Raw genomic sequence first — 26,819 nt, 5'->3', positions numbered from 1 at the left:
ACAAGTCCTTCAATGTGCCGAGCAAATGAAGTGCCAAAGAATCATGCTTCATGTTGGTCTTGGTTGTCTTTTTCCCTCTTAGCCAGGCCACACGGGAGCTCATTCTTGCGAAAGGTTGGGCACTCTCAAGATTAATCACCGTTGCATCATTGGCACTATGGCTTCCAAGAAAGGGCTCATAGCTTGCCATACCTAGAATTTACGAGAGAGAATAAGATGGAAATGTATGTATGCATGACAACATATAGTTCATTTGCGTCCAAGGGGAGAAACTTACCAATCCTTTCACGCCGATTTCGCTCGCGGGGTGTTTGATCACATGATCGTGCACCATGCAAAACTTGTTGCATTTTGTTTGGATAAATAACAACCTTTTTGAATGGACAATTTATTGCGATCATTCTCAAAACGGTGTTACCCAAAGAGTTTATGGTCGTGGAAGTAGTCATGGATTCTCTTCCAAAATCCCCCATTTTTCTCGGCATCACTAATTGGATATTTTCCAATTATCATCCATGCCTCGCATATCATCTTGTCCTCAAGATCCATGTAGTTGCCGGTTTTTTTGCTTTGGCAGTGGGTTTGACCATTGATGGTTAGGTGAGGTTGTCCTCGAACAATGGCTAATCCTCGATGTCAGGCCCACCTTGGCATCCATTGATGATGTCCTCCATGATGCACACATTACTATAGTAGGCCTGATCGGCCGGCGTGGTGGGTGACGGCGTGGGAACAAACTGCCTCGGGTGAGGTTATATTGCCGCTGCAAATTCCATCATGGGAGGCTGCATTGTAGCCGGATACATCGTTGCCAGGTCAAACGAGCCTGGCATTTCCTAGTATAGGCCACGGGCGCTCGGGAACGAGCCAACGGGGATCGCCTGTGGGTCTTTGAGTGTAGCACCGGTATGCGGTTGAGGTCAAGGGACGCCGGGGATGCTGTCGTTGCCATGTACTCGCACACATCGGGCAATCCATCCCGTGGCGAGATGGAGAAACGGGGCGGCGCCGCCGTTAGCTGCAAGACGGTGGGTGCATACCCGCACGTCGGTGTCGACGTGCTGGTGGATGCCGCCCTTGGAAGAAGAGGTCGGGCCGCGGAGACCCCGAGCTCACTGACATGGCACTGCCGGCGTAGGTCATGACCGAAAGATCGAGATGTCGCCTAGAGGGGGGGTGTGAATAGGCAATTAAAAACTCTTACGGATTTGTCTTGTAAGAATGCGGAATTAAACTAATGTTTAGATTACAAGCACAAACTATAAATATGCTAAGCTCAACTAAGTGTAACAATAACATCTAGAGCTAAGCAAGATAGGCACAAGATATATGTAGCACAAGTGATAGCAAGATATATGTACTTCAAGCACGATGGCTATCACAAGAAAAGAGAGCTCGTGTATAGAAATAACCGAGGGACGCGGAGACGAGGATGTATTCCCGTGTTCCCTTCCTTTGCAAGAAGGTACGTCACGTTTGGAGGAGTGGAGGTCCCACGAAGGATTCTCCAACGCCACGAAGGCTCACCCTATTCTCCGAGCCACACCCACGAAGGATAATGGTCTTTTCCTTATGGTTAGCTTTTCCTCCACTCCGGAGATGGCAAGCTCCACAACCACTTCACAAGCTCCACGAAGGAGAAGCCCGGGCCCCTTCACAATCTTTCACGAAGAGATCACCGGGACACCAACCAAGCCAACTAGGAGGTCTCCCTCTAAGAGTAACAAGCTCACGGTTTCTCACTCGAACTAATCGTGGTGGAGAGCTCAACACTATGCAATGATGCAAAGCAAGAACACTAGAGGTGTTCAAATCCTTCACACTCAAATCCCACCAAAGCAACAAATACTACGATGAGATTAGAGAGGAAGAACAAAGAGGAAATCAACAAATGACTCCAATATCTAGATCCAAAGGGTTCCCCTCACTTAGATGAGAGATGGATTGGTGGGGATTGTAGATCTAGATCTCCTATCTTAGATCCCTCAAGAATGAGCAAGAATCATGGGGGGAATCAAGAGAGGGCAAGTTCTTCAAAGTCAACAATGGAGGAGAGAGAGTGGAAGAACTTACCCAGCCCAAGGAGGAAGAAGAGCTATTTATAGCCCAAGAGCAAATATAACCGTTGGGGAAAAGTTGGGCTGAGTCAACCGTCGAGGAGGCCGGTCAACCGGGCCAGGGACCGGGCCGTCCGGTTTAGGAACCGGTCAGAACGGACCACCGACCGGGCCATCCGGTCCACAGACCGGTCGACCGGGCCATGGACCGGACCAGCCGGTCCAAACCGGGGTAGGGGCAGGGGCCGGACCGAGACCGGAACTGGGAATTGTCGCACAGTAGTCCTCCCGGATTGCATCAGTGTAGGAGCCAGTTGGCGCCGGGGCGCCCGGCCGTGCACCCGGTCGACCGGGCGGCAGGCCGGAACCAGCCGGCGCAGGGGCCGGTCCGACCGGGTCCCTGACCGGGTGAGCAGGAAAACATGTTATACAAAAACTGTGAGAACTTTTGTGTCCGGACCCCGATTGACATGAAACCAATTTTGTTGGAAAGATAACGACGAATAGAACCCCAACAAAAACCTCACAGAACATTTTAGATGATTTTAGAGAGGGAGTCTCCCACCGTCAAGAAACGGTGAAGACATCCAAACTCGAAAACGCAATAGAAGATGCATGCGGATTCCGTTTTCGATGAACTTGGGCTTGTTGTAAATCTAGCAACAAGTTCAAGAACCTCTCACAGAGAAACACCAAGAAGCAATAGGGATATGCAAAGTATGCAAAGGATTGAGCTCCCTAAAACGATGTGATCAAGTTACCCAACCGAAAGCCCCTCTTGATAGTGCAGCTATCTATCCTATAATCCGGTCTCCCATCAACCACCTTGAGACCGGTAAAAGGAAAACCTAGCAATGCCATACCTTTGCCTTTCGCATCCCGCTTGATCTTGATGATAACTCTTCAAGCTCTACTCAAGCCGGAATGCCACACTTGATCATTGTTACTTCGTGAAGACTCACAAATGCTCCCCCATACACCATGATGGGAAAGCTCCATTGATGCAAATCTTCACATGTCCATTATCACCAAATGGACGCCAAGCTTCAAGTATATGATCCTCTTGAGATACTCAACTTGAACTTGCCCAACTCAACCTTGATGATGATCACAACTTGATGTCATCCTCTCATGGGCATACCACGTGACTTCACGTGGCACATTCTTCATGCTTCATGTGTTGACCAAACTTGAATCTATTCTCCACTCTTTGTATTGGTCAACCTTGTATCTTCTCATGCTCTATCATACTATCTTGATCGATGATCTTGATGCCTATACACAAGGTATATCTTTATCTTTATGGCATCCATACTTGAATCCAACACATGGATTACAAGTAGAACCTATGGAATATTCCTCCATATAAACTAAATGAAAACATTAGTCCATAGGGTTTTCATTAATTACCAAAACCACACATAGGGGCAATGTACCCTTACAATGACCAACTGTGCGAGCACATTCCGGTTGAGCTTGAGGAGGGCTTTCTACTATGGCATCAAGGGTGTCCGCGTTGGCCTTCGACTATATGGCCGTTAGATGCTCCGAGTCCCGTTACCGTTTGTGGTAGCTACGTCTTTGATATTCCTATTCTCGATGGTCCTTTGCTCCGCCGTGAGCTCGACCTTCGACTTCATTAGCGCGGTGGATGCGACAGAAGACGCCTCAGTAGCAGTAGATGCTTCAACGACAACGGCCATGTCAGGGATGGAGGTGGCGGGAGGTGCTTCATCCAAGTCACCCTAGTGTAGCTTTGGGATTGGAGTTGCCTGGTAATGGTTCGCCGACTAGCATGCCAGGGGGAAGACAAAGAGGACAAGAGTGGTGTGTGCGTTGTGTCCTTGTCCATGCAAAGTCGGACCAGATTTGAGCTTGCTTTGGGTCCGAAATGTTGGGGGAATTTTATAATATACCACACTTTACTTTGATTCTTTATTATTTACCACATGACCACCACCTGTCATTGTCACTTACATGTGGTGGTCACATGGTAAATAATAGAGAATCAAAGTAAAGTGTGGTATATTATAAAATATCCCGAAATGTTGACATCCCAGATTTTAGGGGAGTGATTAGTAGCCTGAAACACCTCAAAACAAATGTTGGGGAGCAAAAAAATAGTTACCCATTCCATGCCCACGTAGTGTCCAGGGAGCGCATCAAAGCAGCCCGAGGACATGCTCAGTGGGAATGGCCGAGTCAGCCATTTCCAGGGAGCCACGCTCACAGTGTGCTATTTTGACAACGCCGCATACGAGCAGCTGCAAATGTCGAAGATGGCGTGAGCTCTCGCAGTGCACCGAAAATGTAGCGCGAGTAATTCGGTCACCACCCGTCTTAATTCGCCCCTAGTTAGCGCCACTTTCACCGCGGAATTCTAAATCCACCATTTCCCTCATTCCAGCTCTTCTCTCTTTCGATACCCATGCGATGTCGGTTGCTTCTTCACCGGCTATGACAACAAGCTTGACGGAGGTCGTCGCCAGCGTGCCTTCTCCATCGTCCCCTACCTTTGTTATGCCGAATCCTCTTCCAGTGTCTGTAAAAAAAATTTAACCCTGGATGTGGTCGATTAGATCTGTAAGCATGCTACATGTTTGTAGATCGAATCCTTGATGTCGTAGATTTAGTTTGTATGGGCCCCTTTTTCATGCTTGCCATAGGACGGATGTGGTAGAAGTTACGTATTTAGGTTCTATAGAACCCATTTTTTATGCTTGCCATAGGATGGATGTGGGGGTTATTGACTGGTTTAGTTTGTATGAAACCCTTTCTAATGCTTTCCATAGGAAAAATGTTGTAGTGAATGACTGATTTAGGTTCCACAGAACCTTTTTTATGCTTTCCATAGGACAGATGTGGCATTGATTGACTGATTTAGGTTCTCAGGAACTCTTTTTCATGCTTTCCATAGGATTGATTCAATTCCATGGTTAAGGTGTTTTATCTTTTGTAGGTCGGCATGTCTTCCACTCCATCGAGAATGACATTCTGGTCCTTCCTTGTTCTCCGTCAAACACAACCACGGTTGTCCCGCCTTCTTCTCCATCCAACTCACCAAACTCTTCGCTAAATCCAACTCCCCTGACTATAAGAACCTCTGTCACTTGTGAAAGGTTATTTCATAGAGGTTGATTGTACGAACTATGCAACCGATAGCCATGCTTACCGTTGTTCATTTGTCTTGTGTAGGTCATCCCGCCTTTTCCCAACCTGATGTACAAGTCTTCTATGTCCTGTATGGTACCTGAAAACACAATGGCTGATCCAGCTCTATATTGGCCCAAAACCACCTATGGTGCGGGAAGTAACTCTTTCAGAGTTGGTCCTCAACGGGTTTGTGAGCAAGTCATGAGTGGGGTAGACTGTTCTAGAGGCTTCAAAGAACACCACATGCAGAGTGGCTGCAATTAAGTTCTTGACTTCACGGGCCTTACAGTCAGCCCTACTCAGGTGAGAAACCACCCGAGGAAGTGGACTGAGGTGGGTGCTCGTGTGAAAGATTAGGAATGTTCGAGGAGTGACATTTTGCCAGGAGGGCACAACCATAATGATGGACAAGGAGAAGTTGATGGCATACATGATTGTTAGCTTGCACATCACTGATTTATCGTCTTACTTGTTCATTCCCTTTTTCTGACAATGTCTTCTTATCTCAACATCCCCCAAAGCATAAAGTTTTTTTGAACACACACTTAACGAACTACCAGCAGATGAAGACGGTCTTCGAGCCAACATTTGCGCGTAGTGAGATTTAATTCACTCGGCGCAAACTTGTAGATGCCATCAACTACCTTGTTGACAACAAGACCCATGGTAGCAACTATGATGAGATGACATGATCGGAGATGAGGATCTGTTTTAGGACATGGTTGTGCAAGCACCACTATTAGTGGTACTGCTTTGCAGCTGTGTCTGATGATGGTCATGATCTGCTGAGGTCATGTATATTTGGGAGCTCGTCTAATATTAATTCCGCTAGTTAGGAACTGATCAAAACTTAATGTCTCGACTGTAATATTTTAGGAGGGAGTATATATGCTAACCCTTCCGATAATGAACTTATGATGCATTACCAGCTGTTGTTTTTTGGGTTAGCTTTTGGTGCATCGATAACAATGATAACTGCTATTAGGAAGTACCACCTTCTTAAGATGAACTGTTTAGCTCAAGTTGTTGTTGTGTAAGCAATATTATGTGCTATGTGCGGGGCGAATTTACCACTCAAATGAAGAGGTTACCATATCAGTGGTTGGAGTTGCAACGAAATAACAACGAGTAGGTTTTGCTTTTGATGGAATGTTGTAATGCAACAAACGAAACACCAGTGATACCGTTCCCTCCCTCATATTGAAAAGTGTCTTGTGGGCAACCACTTAAGTCCACAACTGGATTTTGGGCCATTTTACCCCGTGCATGTTCCCTAGGAATATGCGCCACATAGCCCCGAACGAGGCACGAGATACCAATCCCGCCCTAGGTGTCCAAGATAGGCCACGACTTTTGTCCGCGTGATACATTCAGACACCCACGATCCAGGTAGGTCGTCGCGTTGGAGATGGCATGGCTCCCAGTGGAGGCGCTCTTAGTTTATTTTTTGACTAACGAGAGCAAAGGGTACTCCCTCTATGCCAAAATATACTGCATATTAGATTTTTTGAAGTCAAACCATGTAAATATTGACTAAGTTTATACTAAAAAATATCAACATCTAGAATCTTAAATTAATACCATGTATTCACCGTAAAATATATTTTAATATGGTATACATTACAAATTTTAGATATAAATAATTTTCTCAATAAACTTAGTCAAAGTTAGTGAAGTTTAATTTTCGCGGAAACTACTCCACCAACAGGGAGGGAGTAGCTGATAGATCGGGGCGCGAATTTTTGGCAGATGGGTGCTATGCACCCCAAAAACCCCAAAATTTGTAGTACTTTCAAATATTAAAAAAAATTCAAATTCTTCTGGAAACAAAAGATAATCAAGTATTGTACTTGTATAAAAAAGTTTGGGCTCAAAATGATTTCTATTGTATCCTAGGCAAAAAAAAAAAGAAAATTTTATGATGAATCTAGCCTGAATAGTACATAGACATTGGGTTTTTTTTATTTTATCTTTTTTATCCAGGATACAATAATAATTATTCCCTCGTGAAATAATTTATATACAAGTATAATACTTGATTATCTTTAGTTCTTAAAAGAATTTTTAAAACTTTTTCTAATTACTATTTTTTGTAGATGTACGGGGAACTTGGCAGTTGGCACCCATCACCCATGAGCTTGAATGTATTTTCCATGAGTTGGTTAAAAGTCAGCCACTCCTTCCCAAATCCCACTCGACTCCAGACACTCTTGCACCGTTCCACGTCTCCCTCCCCTTCGACTCACGAAAATGGCGAAACCCTCTCAATCCCGCGTCGTCGTCCTCCTCCCAATCGCGGCCATCCTCGCGGTGGCCCTCCTCCTCCCACTCGCCCGCTCAGACGCCGACGCGGACGCCGGATCCACCCCCACCACCGCGTACGACGAGCTCCGTCTCCGCGGCTTCCCCCGGGGCCTGCTCCCGGCCAACGTCCGCGGCTACACGCTCGACGCCGGCTCGGGGGACTTCGCCGTCGACCTCGTCTCCAGCTGCCGCATCGTGCTGCCCGCGGGAAGCTACCTCGCCAACTTCAACGACCGCATCACCGGCCACCTCGACGATGGCCGCATCTCCGGGCTCAGCGGCATCAGAGTCAAGGCCTTCTTCCGCTGGTGGTCAATCACCGGGATCCGCGCCGATGGGGACGACCTCGTCTTCGAGGTCGGCTCCGTCTCCGCCAAATTCCCCGCTCGCCACTTCAAGGCCAGCCTCGAATGCCCAGCCAAGGCCAACTCTTAGTACTACAGCAAGGTACTTGCTGCTTTACCGATGTACTATACCCGAGCTAAGCATGGGCATGGCTACGTTGTATGAATTGTCAGCTTTTACGACATGGTTGTGTTAGAGTTAGACTTGATGATCTCTTTCCTATTTGTCTTCCTTTGAAAAGTTGAAATTTGTGTAGTTGGAAGATCTTATTTTTCAATAAACTATAAACTTGTGTCGGGGGGTTCAAGGGTTCAGTGTAGCACATCAACTTGACTTCAACACTATGGAACTTACAATTTTATAGTATGTTATATTGTTGGACCGCACTACACGGCGGCGCCGCACAGAGCCCTCGTCCGTGCGACGGTTTTGGATGGGCCCACCCACGTGATTTGGTCGACCGGGTGCGCGCGAAGGACGCAAAAAAGCGTGAGCTTCACCGCATGTCCACCGCCAGCTGTACTACCGGCCCCACCCCCGCCTGGATATTTCTAACCAACAAACCACGTGGGCCCTACCATGATTTCGTCCAGGGAGACAAAATCACATGCAAAAGACTCTCTTCTTCCTCAAGCTTTTCTCGGCCCTACAGCAATTTCGTGACCTCCCATCACTGGATCTTCTTCTTCCTCACGTTTTCTCCAAAACATAACAGAAACTAGATCTGGGAAGAAAAGAAGAACACGGGAGAGAAGAGAAGAAACACAGTGCCAGGATGAGGTGACCACCTTGTTCAGAGGGAGAAACTACCAGATTTCAAAGGGAATTTGCAGATCTAAAACAGACAGGTACGATCTGGAAAAACACCATCTCCCCATAAATTTTTTGACCCTCCCTTGATCCCCCTAAACAGTAGATTTCGTCATGTGCATACACTATCAAAAAACATCATACTAGTAAGTATTTTTCAAGCATCACATGCACTTGCCCCTGGCAGAATTTTAGTTCATCCATGAGAACAAAAACCAAAAAAGAACCCCTGTCATGTTCCTAAAACCAACAGCACTTGCCTGGCAGATTCTTGTTGATCATCATGTTCCTACAAACCAAAAACGACATACACTTGCCTGGTAGATTCTTGCTCATCACCATGTCCATCAGAACATACAAAAAAAAGACAGAGTCACACGCACTTGCCTGCTGGGTTTCTAAAACCAATAGTACCACATGCTAAAAACAAGAAGAAAATGCATAACTACACAGCCAGCATTCATCTTGCTTCACTCTACATTGGTCAGACTTATCCGTGCTTCACTGTGCCTTCCAGAAACAAGAAGTAGCACACTTCCTACTTCCTGCATTACAAAAAACCAAAACAGTATTAGAAACTAATTCAGATTTTGATTTGCAGGTTGCAGAAGATGAACATCACATAATTCAAAGGGCAAGATGTGCCTAATGCTACTTTATCAGTTCAAGTAGCTTCGGCAAACACATGTTAGACAGTTTTAAAAAAAAACAAGTGATACTTTTTGCCATTACATTCTGCAGCAAAAACCATGCCCAAAACTAAAAAAGCATGTATGAATTTGATAAATTTAATTGAAAACTACCAAGTTAATTGTGCCCAGATACCAGATTTAATTGTAAGCAATAACCAGGTTAATTGTAATAAGCTAATTCTAAGCATGCTGGAAAAACCTACCAAGTTAATTGTAAGCAGCAAACATGTTTACTCCATCATACTTGCCAGATTTAATTGTGCCCAGATACCAGATTTAATACATCACAGTTATCAGCTAAATTGTAAAAAGCAACAAACCAAGTTAATTGTAAAAAAGCTAATTCTAAGCCTGCTGGAAAAAACCTACCAAGTTAATTGTAAGAAGCAACCAAAGTTTACTCCATCATACTTGCCACACAAAAAAAAACCCCTGTTTTACAGCTACTATAATTTGCAGATCTTTATTTGCTTGTACATTATTTTTTGCAAAAAAGCAGGCATGGACAACGCATGATCCACCTCCAGGGCTATGTCAGCAGACAGAGCGTGCACTGAGATTACGCTTCCACAAGCAAGTTCTGCACAAACTCCGCCGGCTGCACAGAACGATGGGATCGAAGGGAATGCAGAAGTAGTTTCAACTCCACAAGCTCCTAGAGCAGACATGAGATTTGATACACTTGAAGATGCTCAGAGGCACTACTTGGTATTTGCAAGGAGGAGAGGATTTGGAATCAGATACAATTACAGGAAGAAATCCGAGGTCACTGGCGAATACATAAGAGCAGCTATGGTTTGCCATAAAGCAGGTCACCAAGCAAAAGAGAAAGAAGATACGCAGAAACCTAAACCAGTTGTACCGGAAAGGATGAAGTGCAGCAACATTAGGACTGACTGTCCAGCTAGGATGGCGTTGAAAGTCAGAGACGGTACCTGGCTGGTGACGGAATTCTGTGATGATCACAATCACCCTCTACTCAAGAAGTGGTCGTTGACTGGTTTCCTACGCTCACACAGAGACATACCGGAAGAAGACCAAGAGTTCATAAAAATACTACACACTGTAAACATGGATACAAGCAGAATGATGCAAGTTATGGCTACACTATATGAATCAGTAGAAGGAGTGCCATACACACCAAAGGACATGGCAAATTTCAGATCCAAACTTCGGGCAGAAAACAAGTTCGTAGACATGCAAAACACTATGGCATACTTTGAGGACTTGAAGTCCCGAGACAAGGATTTCTACTACAGATACAAGCTTGATGATGAGGACCGTGTGCAGTACTTGTTCTGGGTAGATAGTGCAGCAAGAAGAGCTTACAAGAACTACAATGACTGTATTTCTTTCGATGCAACTTACATGACAAACACATACAAGATGCCCTTTGCACCATTCATTGGTATAAACAACCATGGTCGATCGATACAACTAGGTCGTGGGTTCCTAAAGAATGAGCTCAGTGAGAGCTACATATGGTTATTTGAGTCGTTCTTAATTGCAATGGATGGAGTAGCACCCGTTAACATAATAACAGACCAGGATGGTGCAATGCGTGCTGGAATTGAAAAGGTGTTTCCAAACACAACGCATCGTAATTGCAGGTGGCACATTGTCGATAAAGCAACAGAAGAAATCGGTCCATTTGTTGCAAAGATACTAGGGCTTCGGGAAGAGATGAATGACTGCATAAACTGCAGCTTGACACCGCAGGAGTTTGAAACAAGATGGAACTTAATGATTCAAAAATACAATGTGCAAAACCATGAGAAGATAGCAGCTTTGTACCAAAAAAGAAGTTCATGGGTTCCTGCCTACTTCATGCACAAGTTCTATCCGTTCTTACAAACAACTCAGCGGAGTGAGTGTTTCAATGCGGTGCTAAAAAAATACATAAGTCCTTCAAATTCTGTGCTTGAGTTTGTTCTTCAGTATGCTGATATCCAGGCTAAGATAATGAAAGCAGAGAAGAAACAAGAGGCAGATTCATCACTTTTGACAGCTAGGAGCTGGTCTTGGCACCCAATAGAGAAACAAATGGAAAAGCTCTACACAAAAAACATACACACCCGCTTTCAGTACGAAATGTCGTACACCATGTCTTACAACATAAGGCAGGTAGCTGAGAATACATATGAAGTGTACTGCATAACACACTTTGTACCAAGTTACCACAACAGCACATATCAGGTTTATGCAGACCCCCCCCAATGAAACTTACAGATGCACATGCTGCAAATTTGAAAGAGATGGCATCGTCTGCTGTCACATCCTAAAGGTAAAAAAAGCTAGACCTTACTTTCTAGATTGTTTGTGCGCGGTAGCCTGCTAAAAAACATTCATGATTTCAAAAAATATTTTTGTAGAGAAAATATTAAAAATGACATTCAAATGCAGGCCATGGTTCAACTAGGTGTTTGTCAGATGCCGCTGGCATATGTGTTGCGCAGGTGGACATGGAGCGCTGAAGAAAACCTAGTGGAAGAATTACCAGGACAACCGGCTGTTATGCCAGAGGAATCTAAGAAGAAGATGTGGCTAGCAGTAACATGCAATGAATTCAAAGGCCTAGCGCTTTGCGGGAATGAAACCGAAGATGGCAGGAAGATAATTCGGAACCACATGAAATCAATGAAGAAAGACTTGGCTTCACTGAAAAGAGAAACAGAAAAAAGAGCAAAGAAGGCATCTGCTTCAAGCGATGCAAGGAAAGCAACGCAATCTGCTCCAGCCCAAACAACACACAAAGATTGTCATTCACAACAGGTACCTCCAGAAGAAGGTACCTCTTATCCGGAACCACGACAAACTAACCGTTAAAATAAACCTACAGGACCATCGTCAAGCACAAATCCAGCGGTGCAAACAGCAGGTTCACATCCCACTGCAGCTGAACAAACTTCAGAAACTACAGAAGCTAGTAATATCCTTGATCCTCGCGTATCAAATACTAAAGGAAGAAAGTGGAAGCAAGCATATCAGAAACCACTGGACATAGGGAGAAAAGAAGTACGCGTCTGCAAACAATGTGGCTCTACTCAACATGATTTGAGAATGTGCCCCCAGAGAGGAGAACTTCCAGTCCAGAACTAAAAAACTGGATCCTTGTATTCGTTACTACTGTACTTCATTTATTATTGTCCGTATGTTTGAATGCAAGTACTAGACATTTTTGTAATATTTATTATTAGAATACCAGGGGAAAATGGATGTGATTGTACCTTTTAGGTCCTCCAACTGACCTACCAGATTATTTGTTCCTACCTATGAGATTTTCATAGAGTAACTACCAGATTCTGATATTTATTACTGAAAAATGCTAAAAATGTATATGATACATCCTTTTTAGGCTCTTGGACTGACCTGCCAAAATTATTTGCACCTACCTATGAGATTTCCATAGAGAAACTGCCAGATTCTGATATTTATTATTGAAAAATCCAAATAAAAATACATGTTATTGTTCCATTTGTTCTCTAAGACTGACCTGCCAACTTAGTTGTACCAAGCTATGAGATTTCCACAGAGTACATACCAGGTTCTGAATACATAAGTACCTACTTGGCTATTAACTTGGGGGAGAGGGGGATCTACTTGTCAGTACCGTATCAGCCTCCTAACGCAAAAAAAAGCCTCCACTTCCGAGATTTTAAACTACTGTGTATTACTACAGGTACACATTGGCATTGTATAAAAAACTTGATAGTTCTATAGAAAAGAGCTATATTGACGCGTGGAAAAAAACTTGATAGTTCTATAGAAGAAATTGATGGCTACATCGAAAAATTGATTTGGATAACCTGGCAGCTGCATAAAAATAAAAAAGAGATAGTTGTAGTGAAAAAAACTGATAGTTTCTCTGGATAAACAGGGTAGGTGTATTACCGGACAACATTGTTGAACAAAATCCACTTCCAATTTTCTTTTTCTTTGTTAAAATCGGCTGTCAACCACCTGTGAGGTAACACCCTCCGTAGCTTAGGCACATCGTCTTTCGCAAGTGGAGGAACGTTCTGTCCATCCCATTTCTCAACATTGTATATGGCATGATACCCACAATCAAAACTGCCAAAAAAAAAGAGAGTCACATATTAGAAACATGAAGCGGGGAGGATTTTTTTTTATAAAATTCAGTATATGGTGCATGCTACAATAACACAAAAGAAAAGCTGAAAAACAGACCAGAAAATCCTGTGACTTACATGGTTGCCTGAATTGGAACATTTATAATTTTCAAATCCCAATTCTGGATTTGAACCTTAGATGTGATGTAGTGTATATTCCAGAGTGCCTTAATCCTACTGATTAGAGCATTTGCGTGGCTTATTAGAGCTTCATCACCTTCGCCCCGCATTGAATCAAGTGCTTCGAACCTTTCAGCTTGAAAGTTCATATGCAAGGAGTACCAATGGTTTCCTTCCTTTTGCTGCCTTGTCATCTCTTGCAAAACTGGGAATGAAATCTGAAATGGATAACATACATGAGAAAAAAGTTAACACAATGAGCAAGAAAAAAAGAAAAAAAAGATCTAAGAACATGAAAAATAGAGAAGCATTCATACCAATTTCATCACACTTAGTGAATAATCCTTGGTCCTCTTGAATAGAGAAACCACCGCTTTCTTCTCGAATTCCCCATTCATAAGGTAGACAGAAATTTGGTAAGGCACTATCAATTTCCCCTCGACAGTGTTAGTACGCCGCAGGTACTCTATGGCAACTTCCATGCAATGATTAGACAGTTCACCTCTGCCATGAATTGAATTTGCTAAATCACTCGTGTAAGCAAAACTGTCATTGTATTTTATTATCTGGTACCTGATATAGAAAAACAGAACCAAAAAACACACACAATTTAGCCACCCACTCAACAACTATTCCAAAAAAATGAAGCTATAGCTACAACAAAAAGGGCATATTTAAAAAAAGCTTCTAAACTTACATCCTTATGTTCGATTTGACTGGCCTCTGATGCTTGTTGCTAAGCATAATCTTCTGATAGATTTCTTCTTGTTCAACAGTAACTTTGATTGAGCTGTCAAAGGGTGATTGCATGTAATGTGATGACTTCTTCACTCTAGTTTTATGCGGGTACACCTTCGGAGTTGCACTGTGAACATTAGTTTCCCCTTTTGATGCGAGGGGAGCTGCATCAATTTGAAGTTTTCGCTTCCTTGCTATAAATGCCTTTGATAACTCCTCATACCTTGCAAGCTCTGCCATACCATTTTCACTTAGATGAACAGTTTTCCCTGCCATGCCATCTTGTACCTCCTCAGATAATTGGATTTGTTCAAAATCATCACCACTTGATGCTTCATCTTGAGTTCCAGTTTTTTGACCTACCAGATAAAATGAAAAGACAAAAAAAATGAGATTAGCCTATAATGAAATACAAATAACTAGAAAAATAACCACGAGTAGTTGCCATAAAATTTGCATATATGAAAAGTACCTTCTGGTTCAGCCCAAGCCAGTGGTACTGCAAAATTAGGTGCTACAATATTGGGTGTAACATCCTCAACAGCCACCGGTTCCAAAGGTACTACATAACTAGGTGCTGCATCCTCGTATTTGTCAAACTCATCCTCTTGAATATCACCGTCTGCAGATTCCTGGGAGCTAAAGCCAAGATGAAATCCTGGAGGTGTGAACATACCAATACGGTTGTCCCTAACAGCTCCACTTGATCCACCCTTTCCAATTTCAACCGTTTTCCTTTTCAGAGGCCTCTCTTCTATTGAGCTTGATTTCTGTGCAGCAAACCTTGATAGTCCTCCCATTTTCTTCACAGATTCAGAAAATTTCCTAACTGCATCTTCAACTTCAGGTGGCACGAAAACAGGTCCACGTTTCATTAACCCATGAATACCTAAGTTAGCGCCAATAAGAGGAGACACTCTCAAATGTGTTCCATAGCCTGCAGTGAACTGCGTCTGTGCTACTGGAGAGGACACAATTGATTTGCATGACTTTGCATCAAGGTGTGATGCCTGAGCTTCAATAACATTTGGAGAGATTGGAATAGCGTTCTCTTTTGTTGCGCCTTCTTCTACTGACGAGCACTTCTTATCGCCAGAACTACTTGGAACATAACTTGTGCCTTGCTGCATTGTGACAGTAGGAGAAATTGCAATGGCAGTTATCAGAGAGTTGCCATCACCAACAGTGTAGCTACCATCCTTTTGATCTTGTTGGGTAGTAACAGTTGGTGATAGAACGATTGCTGTGCCTGAGGACTTCCCATCTTCTGGTAATGCTGATTCAGTAATCACATCATTGCCACCAACCTTACCAGACTTGTCACTATTCATAGAAGCAAGCCTTGGAGACTTCCTTGTTGGTGTAGTTGCTGCTTTAGCTTGGCGTTTCCTATATGTTCAACATGAAAAAAGATCAACATTTCCAGAAAAACTGATACACATGGTCATGGTTATCCTCTTTGGAGTTATGCAAAAACAGAAAACTAATTGAAACCTTTTCTTTGGAGTTTGATTTGATACTACTGGAGGCACATGGTCATCCTCCAAAATCCCACTGTTTGTTGACCCTTCAATGATGACATTCTTGCCTTTCGATTCAATATTACCACTGCTTGGTATTATATGATCATCAACAATATCCCTGCATCAAAAAACAAAAAAAAAGACAGGAAAACCTTACTTACTACCCAGATTATGTACACAAAAAATATATCATGTTAAGTCAATGATTCCTACCAGGTTTATCTGGTTCAACTATCATATTATTAAGCATTAACCACCTATGTTCCCCAAAAAAATAACTACCAGGTTCTTCAGAGGAATATACTGATATCAGGTGTTCATATATAGATAAATGCAAAAGTTACCATATTATATATGCAAACTTATCATGTTAAGACAGAAATAACTACCAAATTTATCTGGTTCAACTATCACATTACCTAGCATTAACTACCAGGTCCTTCATGGTCTCATTGAGTCCTCAAAATCCACAGTTTCCCATGCATGTAAACCAGATAAAAACAAATGTAAAACCAAAAAAAATACCTTTCTTGAATGGTTTCCAAACCTTGTTGTCCATGGTCAGGTACAAACTTCAACATGGCAGTAGGGTCATTTCCTTGCTTGGACACACGAACAGGAATCCCAAGTTCTACTGCTACTACATTCTTGATCCTACTATTTGCAATTGTTTCAGAAGATGATGGAAACCCTGACTCTTTCATCCTTTTAGAATTGCTAAGACTTGCTGCGAGATGTGCTGCACTACCCCTGATTCTGTCATCATCTTGTGGAGTCGACTCAAAAGGTGATTCACTTTCGATCCCGCCACCATTCACTTCATCGGATCCATCCAAATCACTGAAGGACGGTACATTTATTTGTGAGTGCATAGCAGGAGGAGACGCACTACTAAATTTATCTTCCTGAAGTTTCTTCTCCATTTCAACAACAGGAGATAGATTAGCTTGGCTTGTAGTTCCATCTTGCTGACCTCCATTCCTTGTGATAACAATAGGCGACACAAGCATCTTCTTTGCATGACCAGTTGCACATCCAACTTTCCTAGTGGCAGGTACATTTCTAGATGTATGATTCTCGTGTGCATCATGTTCAGATACCTCCGTGGCAGGTACATCTTCATGATACGAATCAACATCATCATCACTTGATTCTCCGTCGCTACATTGTGTCAATCCTTGAACAAGACTGCTCAATAGACCATTAAGGCTTGATGCAAAGTTCTGCATTAAACTGAAAGCTTTCACCCATTGCTGCAAAAAGAAAAAACAAAAGCTAAAATATGTGAGTACAGAATTGAGCATGAAAATATGAAGGCGCAGACACAAAAAAAAGCAAAAGACTAGCCAGCATCGCCTTCAGCAAAAAGCACGAAAACAGCAAAAGCGCGTCTTCACAATTAGCTACCTTTTGTGTACAACTGGGATGCGTATTAAGCTTCATCCAGGAATCAAATCCATCTGGACCACCGAAAAGACCCATTTCAAGGGCGCCAACATCTTTATGTAGGATAACGTTGCATAGAAAACAAAAAATTTCCTACCGCGAACACGCAATCCAAGCCAAGATGCAATCTAGAAGACGGTAGCAACGAGGGGGTATCGAGTCTCACCCTTGAAGAGATTCCAAAGCCTACAAGATGAGGCTCTTGTTGCTGCGGTAGACGATCACTTGCCGCTTGCAAAAGCGCGTAGAAGATCTTGATCACGATCGGTTCCGGCGCCACGAACGGGCAGCACCTCCGTACTCGGTCACACGTTCGGTTGTTGATGAAGACGACGTCCACCTCCCCGTTCCGGCGGGCAGCGGAAGTAGTAGCTCCTCTTGAATCCGACAGCACGACGGCGTGGTGTCGGTGGCGGTGAAGAAGTCCGGCGGAGCTTCGCTAAGCTACGCGGGAGATATGGAGGAGAGGGGGCGGCTAGGGTTTGGGAGGGGGTGGCCGGCCACTCAAGGGGGGCGGCCAGCTTGTGGTCTTGGGGTGGCCGGCCCCCTCCCTTGGCCCCTCATTATATAGGTGGATCCCCAAGTGTTGGTGTCCAAGTCTTCGAATAAGACCCGAACAAAAAACCTTCCATAAGAGGGGGAAACCTAGCCCAACTAGGACTCCCACCCAAAGGTGGGATTTCCACCTCCCATGTGGGGGGTGGCCGGCCCCCTATGGGGGAGTCCACTTGGGACTCCTCCCCACCTAGGGCTGGCCGGCCATGGAGGTGGAGTCCCATGTGGACTCCACCTTCCTTGGTGGTTTCTTCCGGACTTTTCTAGAACCTTCTAGAACCTTCCATAGAACCTTCCGCGACATTTTATTTCACATAAAATGACATCCTATATATGAATCTTATTCTTCGGACCATTCCGGAACTCCTCGTGATGTCCGGGATCTCATCCGGGACTCCGAACAAATATTCGAACTCCATTCCATATTCAAGTACTACCATTTCAACATCCAACTTTAAGTGTGTCACCCTACGGTTCGAGAACTATGCGGACATGGTTGAGTACTCACTCCGACCAATAACCAATAGCGGGATCTGGAGATCCATAATGGCTCCCACATATTCAACGATGAATTTAGTGATCGAATGAACCATTCACATACATTACCAATTCCCTTTGTCTCGCGATATTTTACTTGTCCGAGGTTTGATCTTCGGTATCACTCTATACCTTGTTCAACCTCGTCTCCTGACAAGTACTCTTTACTCGTACCGTGGTATGTGGTCTCTTATGAACTCATTCATATGCTTGCAAGACATCGGACGACATTCCACCGAGAGGGCCCGGAGTATATCTATCCGTCATCGGGATGGACAAATCCCATTGTTGATCCATATGCCTCAACTCATACTTTCCGGATACTTAATCCCACCTTTATAGCCACCCATTTACACGAGTGGTGTTTGGTGTAATCAAAGTACCTTTCCGGTATAAGTGATTTACATGATCTCATGGTCATAAGGACTAGGTAACTATGTATCGAAAGCTTATAGCAAATAACTTAATGACGAGATCTTATGCTACGCTTAATTGGGTGTGTCCATTACATCATTCATACAATGACATAACCTTGTTATTAATAACATCCAATGTTCATGATTATGAAACTAATCATCCATTAATCAACAAGCTAGTTTAAGAGGCATACTAGGGACTTCTTGTTTGTCTACATATCACACATGTACTAATGTTTCGGTTAATACAATTCTAGCATGATATATAAACATTTATCATAAACATAAAGATATAAATAATAACCACTTTATTATTGCCTCTAGGGCATATCTCCTTCACTTTATACTCATCCTTCAACTGAAAACAAATGAAATGACAAATACAGTGAGCAAAAAAAATACAGAGAAGTACATGCATTCGAGTAAAAACTGCATGGAGAAGTTGTACATATACAGAAATGCTAACCTCCAGTACACCAAAAGTGCTTGTATCATACTCCTGAACATCCAATGCTGCCACTGCATCAATAGCTAACTTCGACCAAGCATTTATAGCAAAATTAGCATTGCCAAGCTCTAGCTCATAATGATCAGTTTTAAGAGCATCAAAATATCTCAACTTGTATACCCACAAAATGAAGTCACATGAAAAAAAGATAAGAAAAAAAACAGAAATTAGGTTTGTTACATGAAAAACATGTATAGAAAATAAGAAAAAAGGAAGAAAAAGCAGTAATAAAATAGCCATTTGTTTCAGTTTAAAAAATGGAGGAGCTACAGGAAGCTCACCATACAGTACAATAAGCAACCCTTTGTGTATTTCTGATTTGATAGGTGATCATGAAGTTCATTGGCAACAAATTTGCAGAGGTTCAATTCATTTGCTCGAGCAATGTCGACCTGGGGACAAAATGCAACAAACCAGAATCATGAGATAACACACACAAAAACAGAACAGATAACCACCACTTAAAAACACTAATAAAAAGGAAAAAAAGTAATTACCTGCATAGGATAACATTTGTTACTCATATTGTTATCAGTTGTAGGGGCTACTACTGTTGACATGATGAACAACATCCACAACTCCTTGAAAGATTCATCGGCCCCCACATACTGCTCAACCATCTTTGCGAGATCGGAAACCTTAGGTCTAGTACTTCCACCAGGAAAAAGCCTCTCAGCAATGACAGCTTCCAACTCATAATCAGCATAATACTTAACCTCTAACTGCCCCGTGGAAGACCAGTCATGATATAAACTGACTCTTCTGTCAAAGGTATTGCGCCACGACAAGGGACTACAAATGCTCTCCTAGCTGGTTCATAACATTGCACAAACCAACTAATAAGTGGGTTGTGCAGATGTTCACACTTGTATCCAGAAAACTTCCCAGTCCCATTGATACTATCGCATCACGCTTATCTTGAGTCAAACTATTATATAGCTTGATTATAGGAGCTGGAGAAGCCCTATTTCGGTCTCCACTAAAACCCTGTCAAACAAATAATAAAGAAACCAAAATGAACATGGTACCCAGGTTCTTGCAAAAACTAACATGGTTTTCATACAGCTACCATATTTTTAAAAAGTACCTACCAGCTTAGTACAACATGGCTACCAGGAAAAATGAAATTGCGTATAAAAAACGAACCATCATCATACAGCTACCATATTTAAAAAAAATACCTACCAGCTTAGTATAACATGGCTACCAGGAGAATGAATTGCGTATAAAAAACAAACCATCATCATACAGCTACCATATTTAAAAAAATACCTACCAGCTTAGTACAGCATGGCTACCAGGAAAAAATGAATTGCAGATAAAACAAACCATCATAATACAACTACCTGTAATATCCCAGGTTTAGAGACGATCGAGGGGTAGATTTTAGAAAGGGATGTGCATTGCATTGTAATTTACGGGGAAATTTCGCGCTTTTAAACAAAAACTGCATTGAAGGGGGACAAGTTTCTCTCTCGACACCTTACAGGGTTAGGGTTTCGAGAGTGCGATAAACCTGTTCCTTATTCATCTAAACTAGGGTTTTGTGAAGAGAGGGGAGAGTTTGCATCACAAACTTAAGTTGCATGATTGAATTATAAATTAAGATGTTGAATGAATTCAAACCAAATTTGAATTTGAATTTCAAATTCAAACATCAAATGATTATCACATAATTCAAACTTGAGATAATTTCATAAACAAATATCATTAATCAAGATTATAAATAATACAATAATTATTTAAAGCTCATTAAGGAAAACTTGAGCTTTATTGATAATCACACATGATACATTGTCAATTACAATATTCAGAATTGAAATAAATGAATTATTACAACACATTAAACAAATTGGGATAAATAGAAAATGAAGATAAAAGAAAAGTACAACTATGAATCTGTCCTAAATACTACAATGTGAATATCATCTAATCTTGAGCTTGATGATCATCATGTCCATTTGATCATCATTTTGAACCTGCACACAAACACAAAGAAAATAAAAGTTATGCCAAGTGGCATCGCCACTTGGCGAGTTAAAATAAAATAGAAATTGGGGAGGATATGACCAAAGCTGCCGAGCTGATCCATCCTCAGCCAAGACACAAGCCAGATACCAAGTATGTGCACACACACACAGCTAGGCTGCTCACAAAGCAGTGTGCATGCAGCACAACACACACACACAGTTCTGTGTGTCACCATGAGAGATCAGGCCTTGCTGTCGACCAGGGAAGGAATGGCTAATCATATATAAACTTTTCAGAAGCAAACCCTAACCATTGCATCGACAGCAGCCTCACTGGGTAAGTTACCAAAAACACAAGAACACAAGAACACAAGAACGGCTCATTGCTGCATTCAATCTAATTCCCAATCACGAGAAATTCACCAAGCATCACCAGCAAGTCAGGAGGAGCAGGGCAAGCTCATAATCCAACCAGAAGCAAAACCTCTACACCAACACCAATTCTAGGAGCTGGAGTGAGGTATACACATCATCATGAACAAACCAGATGGTTTTGTTCATAAATTGCACAGGCATGATCTCAAGCACACCACAAGGGTAGGAAGCCCTGTTTGTGTCATCATATGGCTATCTAGCCATTTGGTACAAGCAAACATAGAAAAAGCCAGTAGGAAATTACCCAGGGAACAGCTGATTGTGTCCACACGGGGACACAATCGAGAAATCCAACATGGATTTAGTCCCTAGCCAGCTATACAAGTTCACTTGACAACCTATAGCCAGCTAAACCATCAGACAGATAGACAATCAAGTGTCTATACATGTTTGTCAACATTAAAAGCATCTGGCAACCAAATATGGTTTAACCAGAAAGCATTTGTCCATACACATCAAGCCAACTAGGGTGGGAGCTTCCTGAACAGCAAGAAATGCTGTTGAGGCCACCTCAACCACAAAAACAGTGAAGCCACCAAGTCCAGCACATCACATCATCACCCAATAGGGTTCAGTATGAGCTAGGGTACCCAACCAGTGGTTGGCATCCCTCTAGCTCAAGTCGATCAAGTTAAAGAATCATAACTGCAGAAACAGTTCATCTCATTTATCAAATAAATCTTGCTAAGCTACACAGATAAATGATTTATACAAGTAATCAAGACACCAGAGCCTTGCAGTGGATCCAATGGATCACTTTGCAAGCAACAGCGATTGCTTAAGCCAACAACGGCACACACCGGCACTTATACGTAACCCACACACGGCTCAAATTGAGCACCGAGTAAGGCACAAGATGGAGCATCACGGCTTTTAACAAGCAAGCGATGAACACGGGATCATCGGCGGCTTGCTAGAGCATGCCGGGGCATGCTAGGGCATCAACGGCATCACACGGGAATCATATAAATTAAACAGCCACAGTAAGCAACAATTGAATCACAAACAAGTACATAAACCACTTTTATGATTGTATCCAGAAGCATATCATCAAGGAATTGATGGATATGAACAACAATTAAGCAAGGCCAAGCCTACCATGAGCCAGAACCAATAATCATCACACAAACAACACTGTCTCTTGCTAAAAGCAAGGACTACTCACAGTAATCAAGCCTGAGGCAAGAACCAAGGCTACACATGGTTATCCAGTAACAGCAACAACAGTTGGAGCAACATGGCAAGCCATGAGCAAGTATAGAGGCGGCACAGAAGAAGAACTCGCATGAATATGAGCATAGGCTTAGCAGCACAAGCATAAGCTAGAGAGAGGAGAGCATCAGTACAAGCACAAGACTAGAGCGAGGCCATGGCAAGCAGAGCGCAGCAGCAGCACACCCTAGGGCAGGCACAGTAGCTAGGACGCAGCACATAGCCACATCAGCATGGTACCCCACGGCATCTCCATGTGGGAGACAGCCGTAGCTCAGCTAGGAGAAGGACTAGAGGAAGAAGAAGGAGGGGAGCACATACAGGCGTAACGGAGAAAAGCACGGCCATGGCGGCACGGCGGCACACGTCGGGCGAACGACGGCGCCAAGCCATGGCCAATCCAGGCAGTCATCGGGGCACAGGGGCTCCAGCGCAACCACGGCGAGGCACACGGCCACGTCACGGCGCCAGGCTCGTCGGCAACGACGAGATCGCCGCGGTTTCCCCACGGCAATGTCACAGGGGTGTTGGGGAAGAACGGTGGCGGCGAGGGAGAGCAAATCGACGCGGACCAATCGGTGCGCCGTCGAACGGCGGTTCGATTGGCACCGATCTCGTCGCCGGAGCTGGTCGGAGACGGCCGGTTTAATTCGGCGACGGCGAGGCGACCACGGCGTCGCGAGAGCGAAGGAGAGGGGATTAGGGTTAGGTCGAGCGGCGCGAGGAGGTAGGCGAGTGAGCGACCGCTCGGGTCGGTTGGACCCGAGCTGGTTTAGCCCAACCCACTGGGCTCCACTGACAGGTGGGCCCAAGGGCAAATATGACTTTTCACAATTTGATGAAAACCTGAAACTTTGAAATTCAATAGAAAATTGATAAAGGCTCTAAAAAAATAATTAAAAATATGAAAATGAATCAGCATAAAATTCTCTATTTAAATAAGATACCAAACAGAATTTTTGAAGACAATTAAGAATAAGTCTTATTTTGTTGATTTAAATAAGAATTTAAATCACATATATTATTTTCTAAAATGAAAATAAGTCCATTAATGCAATTGGACTTTAAAAACACCTTGACAATATTTCAAGGTTGTATTTACCCTAAATCAAGTATCTACAAGTTATTCTTAGTATTAACCTCTCACATAAAATAACAACGACATCGGAAGGGGGGGGGAAATCAAACCCTAAAACTGGAATCATGCATAATTGCTTCTTTAACCATTGCCCTTATCGGACAATGATGCTATTTTTCAGAGACAGAGGACAAGGGTCAGTCCACACCATCCAACTGCAAAACTTTGTAGTGTTCAGGCAAGTTCATCACTTGCTCATGTCATTTGAGTATTTCTATCAAATTACTTGCAAAGTATTATGGTTATCACTATTGCATAAAAAGCAAAACCACTATTTTCATAACTATGAATATGACTATGTGGTTGGCAATGGAACCATGGATTGTGTTGATATGGTGGAGGTTCCATTGCAAGGGTTTATATCCATCTAGGATTAAACAACAAATGTCGCCGAGTGATTCTTGTGCCGTAATACCCGTGTTAACCATAAGATCCGGAGTGGGACGGAGTAGTCAAAAGTGTTTCCACCTCTCGTTCATCAACGGATGCGCTTTACCGTAGTACACTTGTAATCCAAGGGGCAAGCTGGTGAGGCTGGGGAGTCCTAAGTCCCCACGACATTGTCCGTAGTACACTTGTCGCCGAAGGAGCAAGATGGTGAGGCTGGGGAGTCCTAAGTCCCCACGGTATTGCGGTCTATGATGGGTTGCAGCTACCGACGAAGGAGTTTGGTTCGATCCCAGACTGTCGTCGTGGTCGGGGTCCACCCTGAAATATATGGGAATAATGGGACCGGCGAGGACCCAGGGTCGGGGCATGCAACAAAGGGTGGGTGCTCGAGGTAGCGAAGGAACATGATTGGCTAGACCTTATACCGGGCCTCACACCGAAGGAAGTGTGGACGGGAAAGCTGCCCGGTTGGCACCAAGGTTAAGATCTCTTATGGGTAAAGCAACACACCTCTGCGAGTGTAAGAGCCGTGACCTGTCACTCCCTGTTCCGGGATAAGGAAGCTGCGAACGTGGCCGGAAAGGAGCTCCATGAAGTTCTAGTAAACCGGTGAAGGCTGACGGACATAGCTCTTTGGAATAAAAGCAATCTCTTGAAGAAATGTTTATCAAAACTTGCATTGGTATTAGACTTTCTGGTCTAATATTGTAGCTAGAGCATTAAACACCTCTTATCTATAATGAACTTGTTGAGTACGCTCGTACTCATACCACTCTTAAATCCCATGCTTAGATTGTCTGAATCGTCTGGAGGAGGACTACGACAACAATGAAGGAGCCGAGATCATCGGCTATGAAGAACCGAGACCTCTCGGAGGTATAGAAGGCGTAGACTACCTCATCGTCTACGGATCCGGGGAGGCTTCCGGAGGAGATCAAGCCTAGAGAAATCCAGTAGTAGTAGTAACCGAGCAACCCGAACTCTTAGTATTTAGCTGCTCGAGGAAATAAATGTATAATTTAATGAGACTCTTATATTGTAAGCTAAGTTGGGTTCGCCTCGAACCCAGGAGTATTCCTGTTAGGACCCAAGAGGAGCTCCGAGATGACATGTGTATGATAGTTGTAATAATCAATGAATGAGTTATGGACCTGCTATGTTCTGTTGTACTACTCTGAGGGATGTAATATTTGCGGAATGGTACTTCGTGAATGTTATATCAACGAGCGGCATACTACAACATGCAGTGGTATGCAGGGTCACCACAGTTGGTATCAGAGCCAAAGCTTTGACCTTAGGTTGGAACCTAGTAAATGGGACTAAACGTTAGGAGTCAAATAGGATCAGTAAAGAATTCTCTAAAAATATGGTGTATATTCAATTGAGAATACAACAATCATATCTTTTAGTGCGATAATTCTTTATTATCTCTATTATGATGCATTATTACTAATCTTATAATCTTTCTATTTCTACAGCCAACATGGCAAGTTCACGTCCGGGACGAAACGTGAAAGTGATGGATTCCACACTGAGTGAATACGAAGGAGGACTTGCGAGATATTCTACGAGCCATGTTACTTGAATTTGGGTGTGATCCCCGGATCCAAGTAAAGAAATACATGTACTATGATGGTACTTGTATTGGCCAAGTGTAGGGTAGGGCTGCGACTTCCCGAATCTGCGGGAATGAGCGTAGTCATGCCAGCAAGGGAAGCCAGGACTATCAACACAGCCTACCATATAGCTGTTATGAGAGCCATAACCGACATTCGGGAACATAAGACGAAAGAGCTTATGGGTTCCGAATTCTCCCATATTCCTCATAATCAGGAGGAAGAAGATCCCATGCTTAACCACCACAAATATGCAAAACGCAAACCCATAGCAGCCGCAAAATACATGGACAATAGTCGCAACTTCATATCATTACTCTTTCAGTTGAACCATCACTCGATAGGAGCAATTGATACGATGCTAGAGGAGTTTACTGAACCCAAGGAGGAGATTAGGGGGAAAGAACCTATGGAGAATGTGGTGCACACACCAGTTTACTCAGCTGGTGACTACATTAGTATTGATCCTCTTGAGCGTGAAGCGACACCTGTTACACCTGGGAAGTTCCTATGGGGGATATGAGGGCGGAGAGGAATCCGGAAACAATCAGCGTTCCGAGACTCCTATAGAAAATTCCACGGGTTGGCGTTGGGGATCTGATACTGGAACTCATAGTACTTCAGTGTATTATGATGGGGAGATGAATGATGACGCCACAACCCAGAACCAGAGTTATCCTAGTAATGAAGGAGTTGATGGAGGGTATCCGACACAGGTTGAGTC

General features: G+C 43.3%; 1 protein-coding gene across 1 annotated transcript; it reads left to right on the top strand.

Annotated features, from left to right (window-relative positions):
- The first annotated feature begins 7,460 nt into the window (after nt 1-7,460).
- On the top strand, nt 7,461-7,949 carry LOC124684072. The gene has a single exon (XM_047218475.1). The coding sequence runs from the start codon at nt 7,461-7,463 to the stop codon at nt 7,947-7,949; it is 489 nt and encodes a 162-aa protein (XP_047074431.1).
- Nucleotides 7,950-26,819: the final 18,870 nt, after the last annotated feature.

Source organism: Lolium rigidum, chromosome 1 (assembly GCF_022539505.1).
Source record: "Lolium rigidum isolate FL_2022 chromosome 1, APGP_CSIRO_Lrig_0.1, whole genome shotgun sequence".
Lineage (NCBI taxonomy): Eukaryota > Viridiplantae > Streptophyta > Magnoliopsida > Poales > Poaceae > Lolium > Lolium rigidum.
This window is presented reverse-complemented; position numbering and strand designations above follow the sequence as displayed.

What these genes read in the sequence shown, in the direction of transcription:
- LOC124684072 (XM_047218475.1), top strand. Translation starts at nt 7,461, where the DNA reads ATGGCGAAACCCTCTCAATCCCGCGTCGTCGTCCTCCTCCCAATCGCG.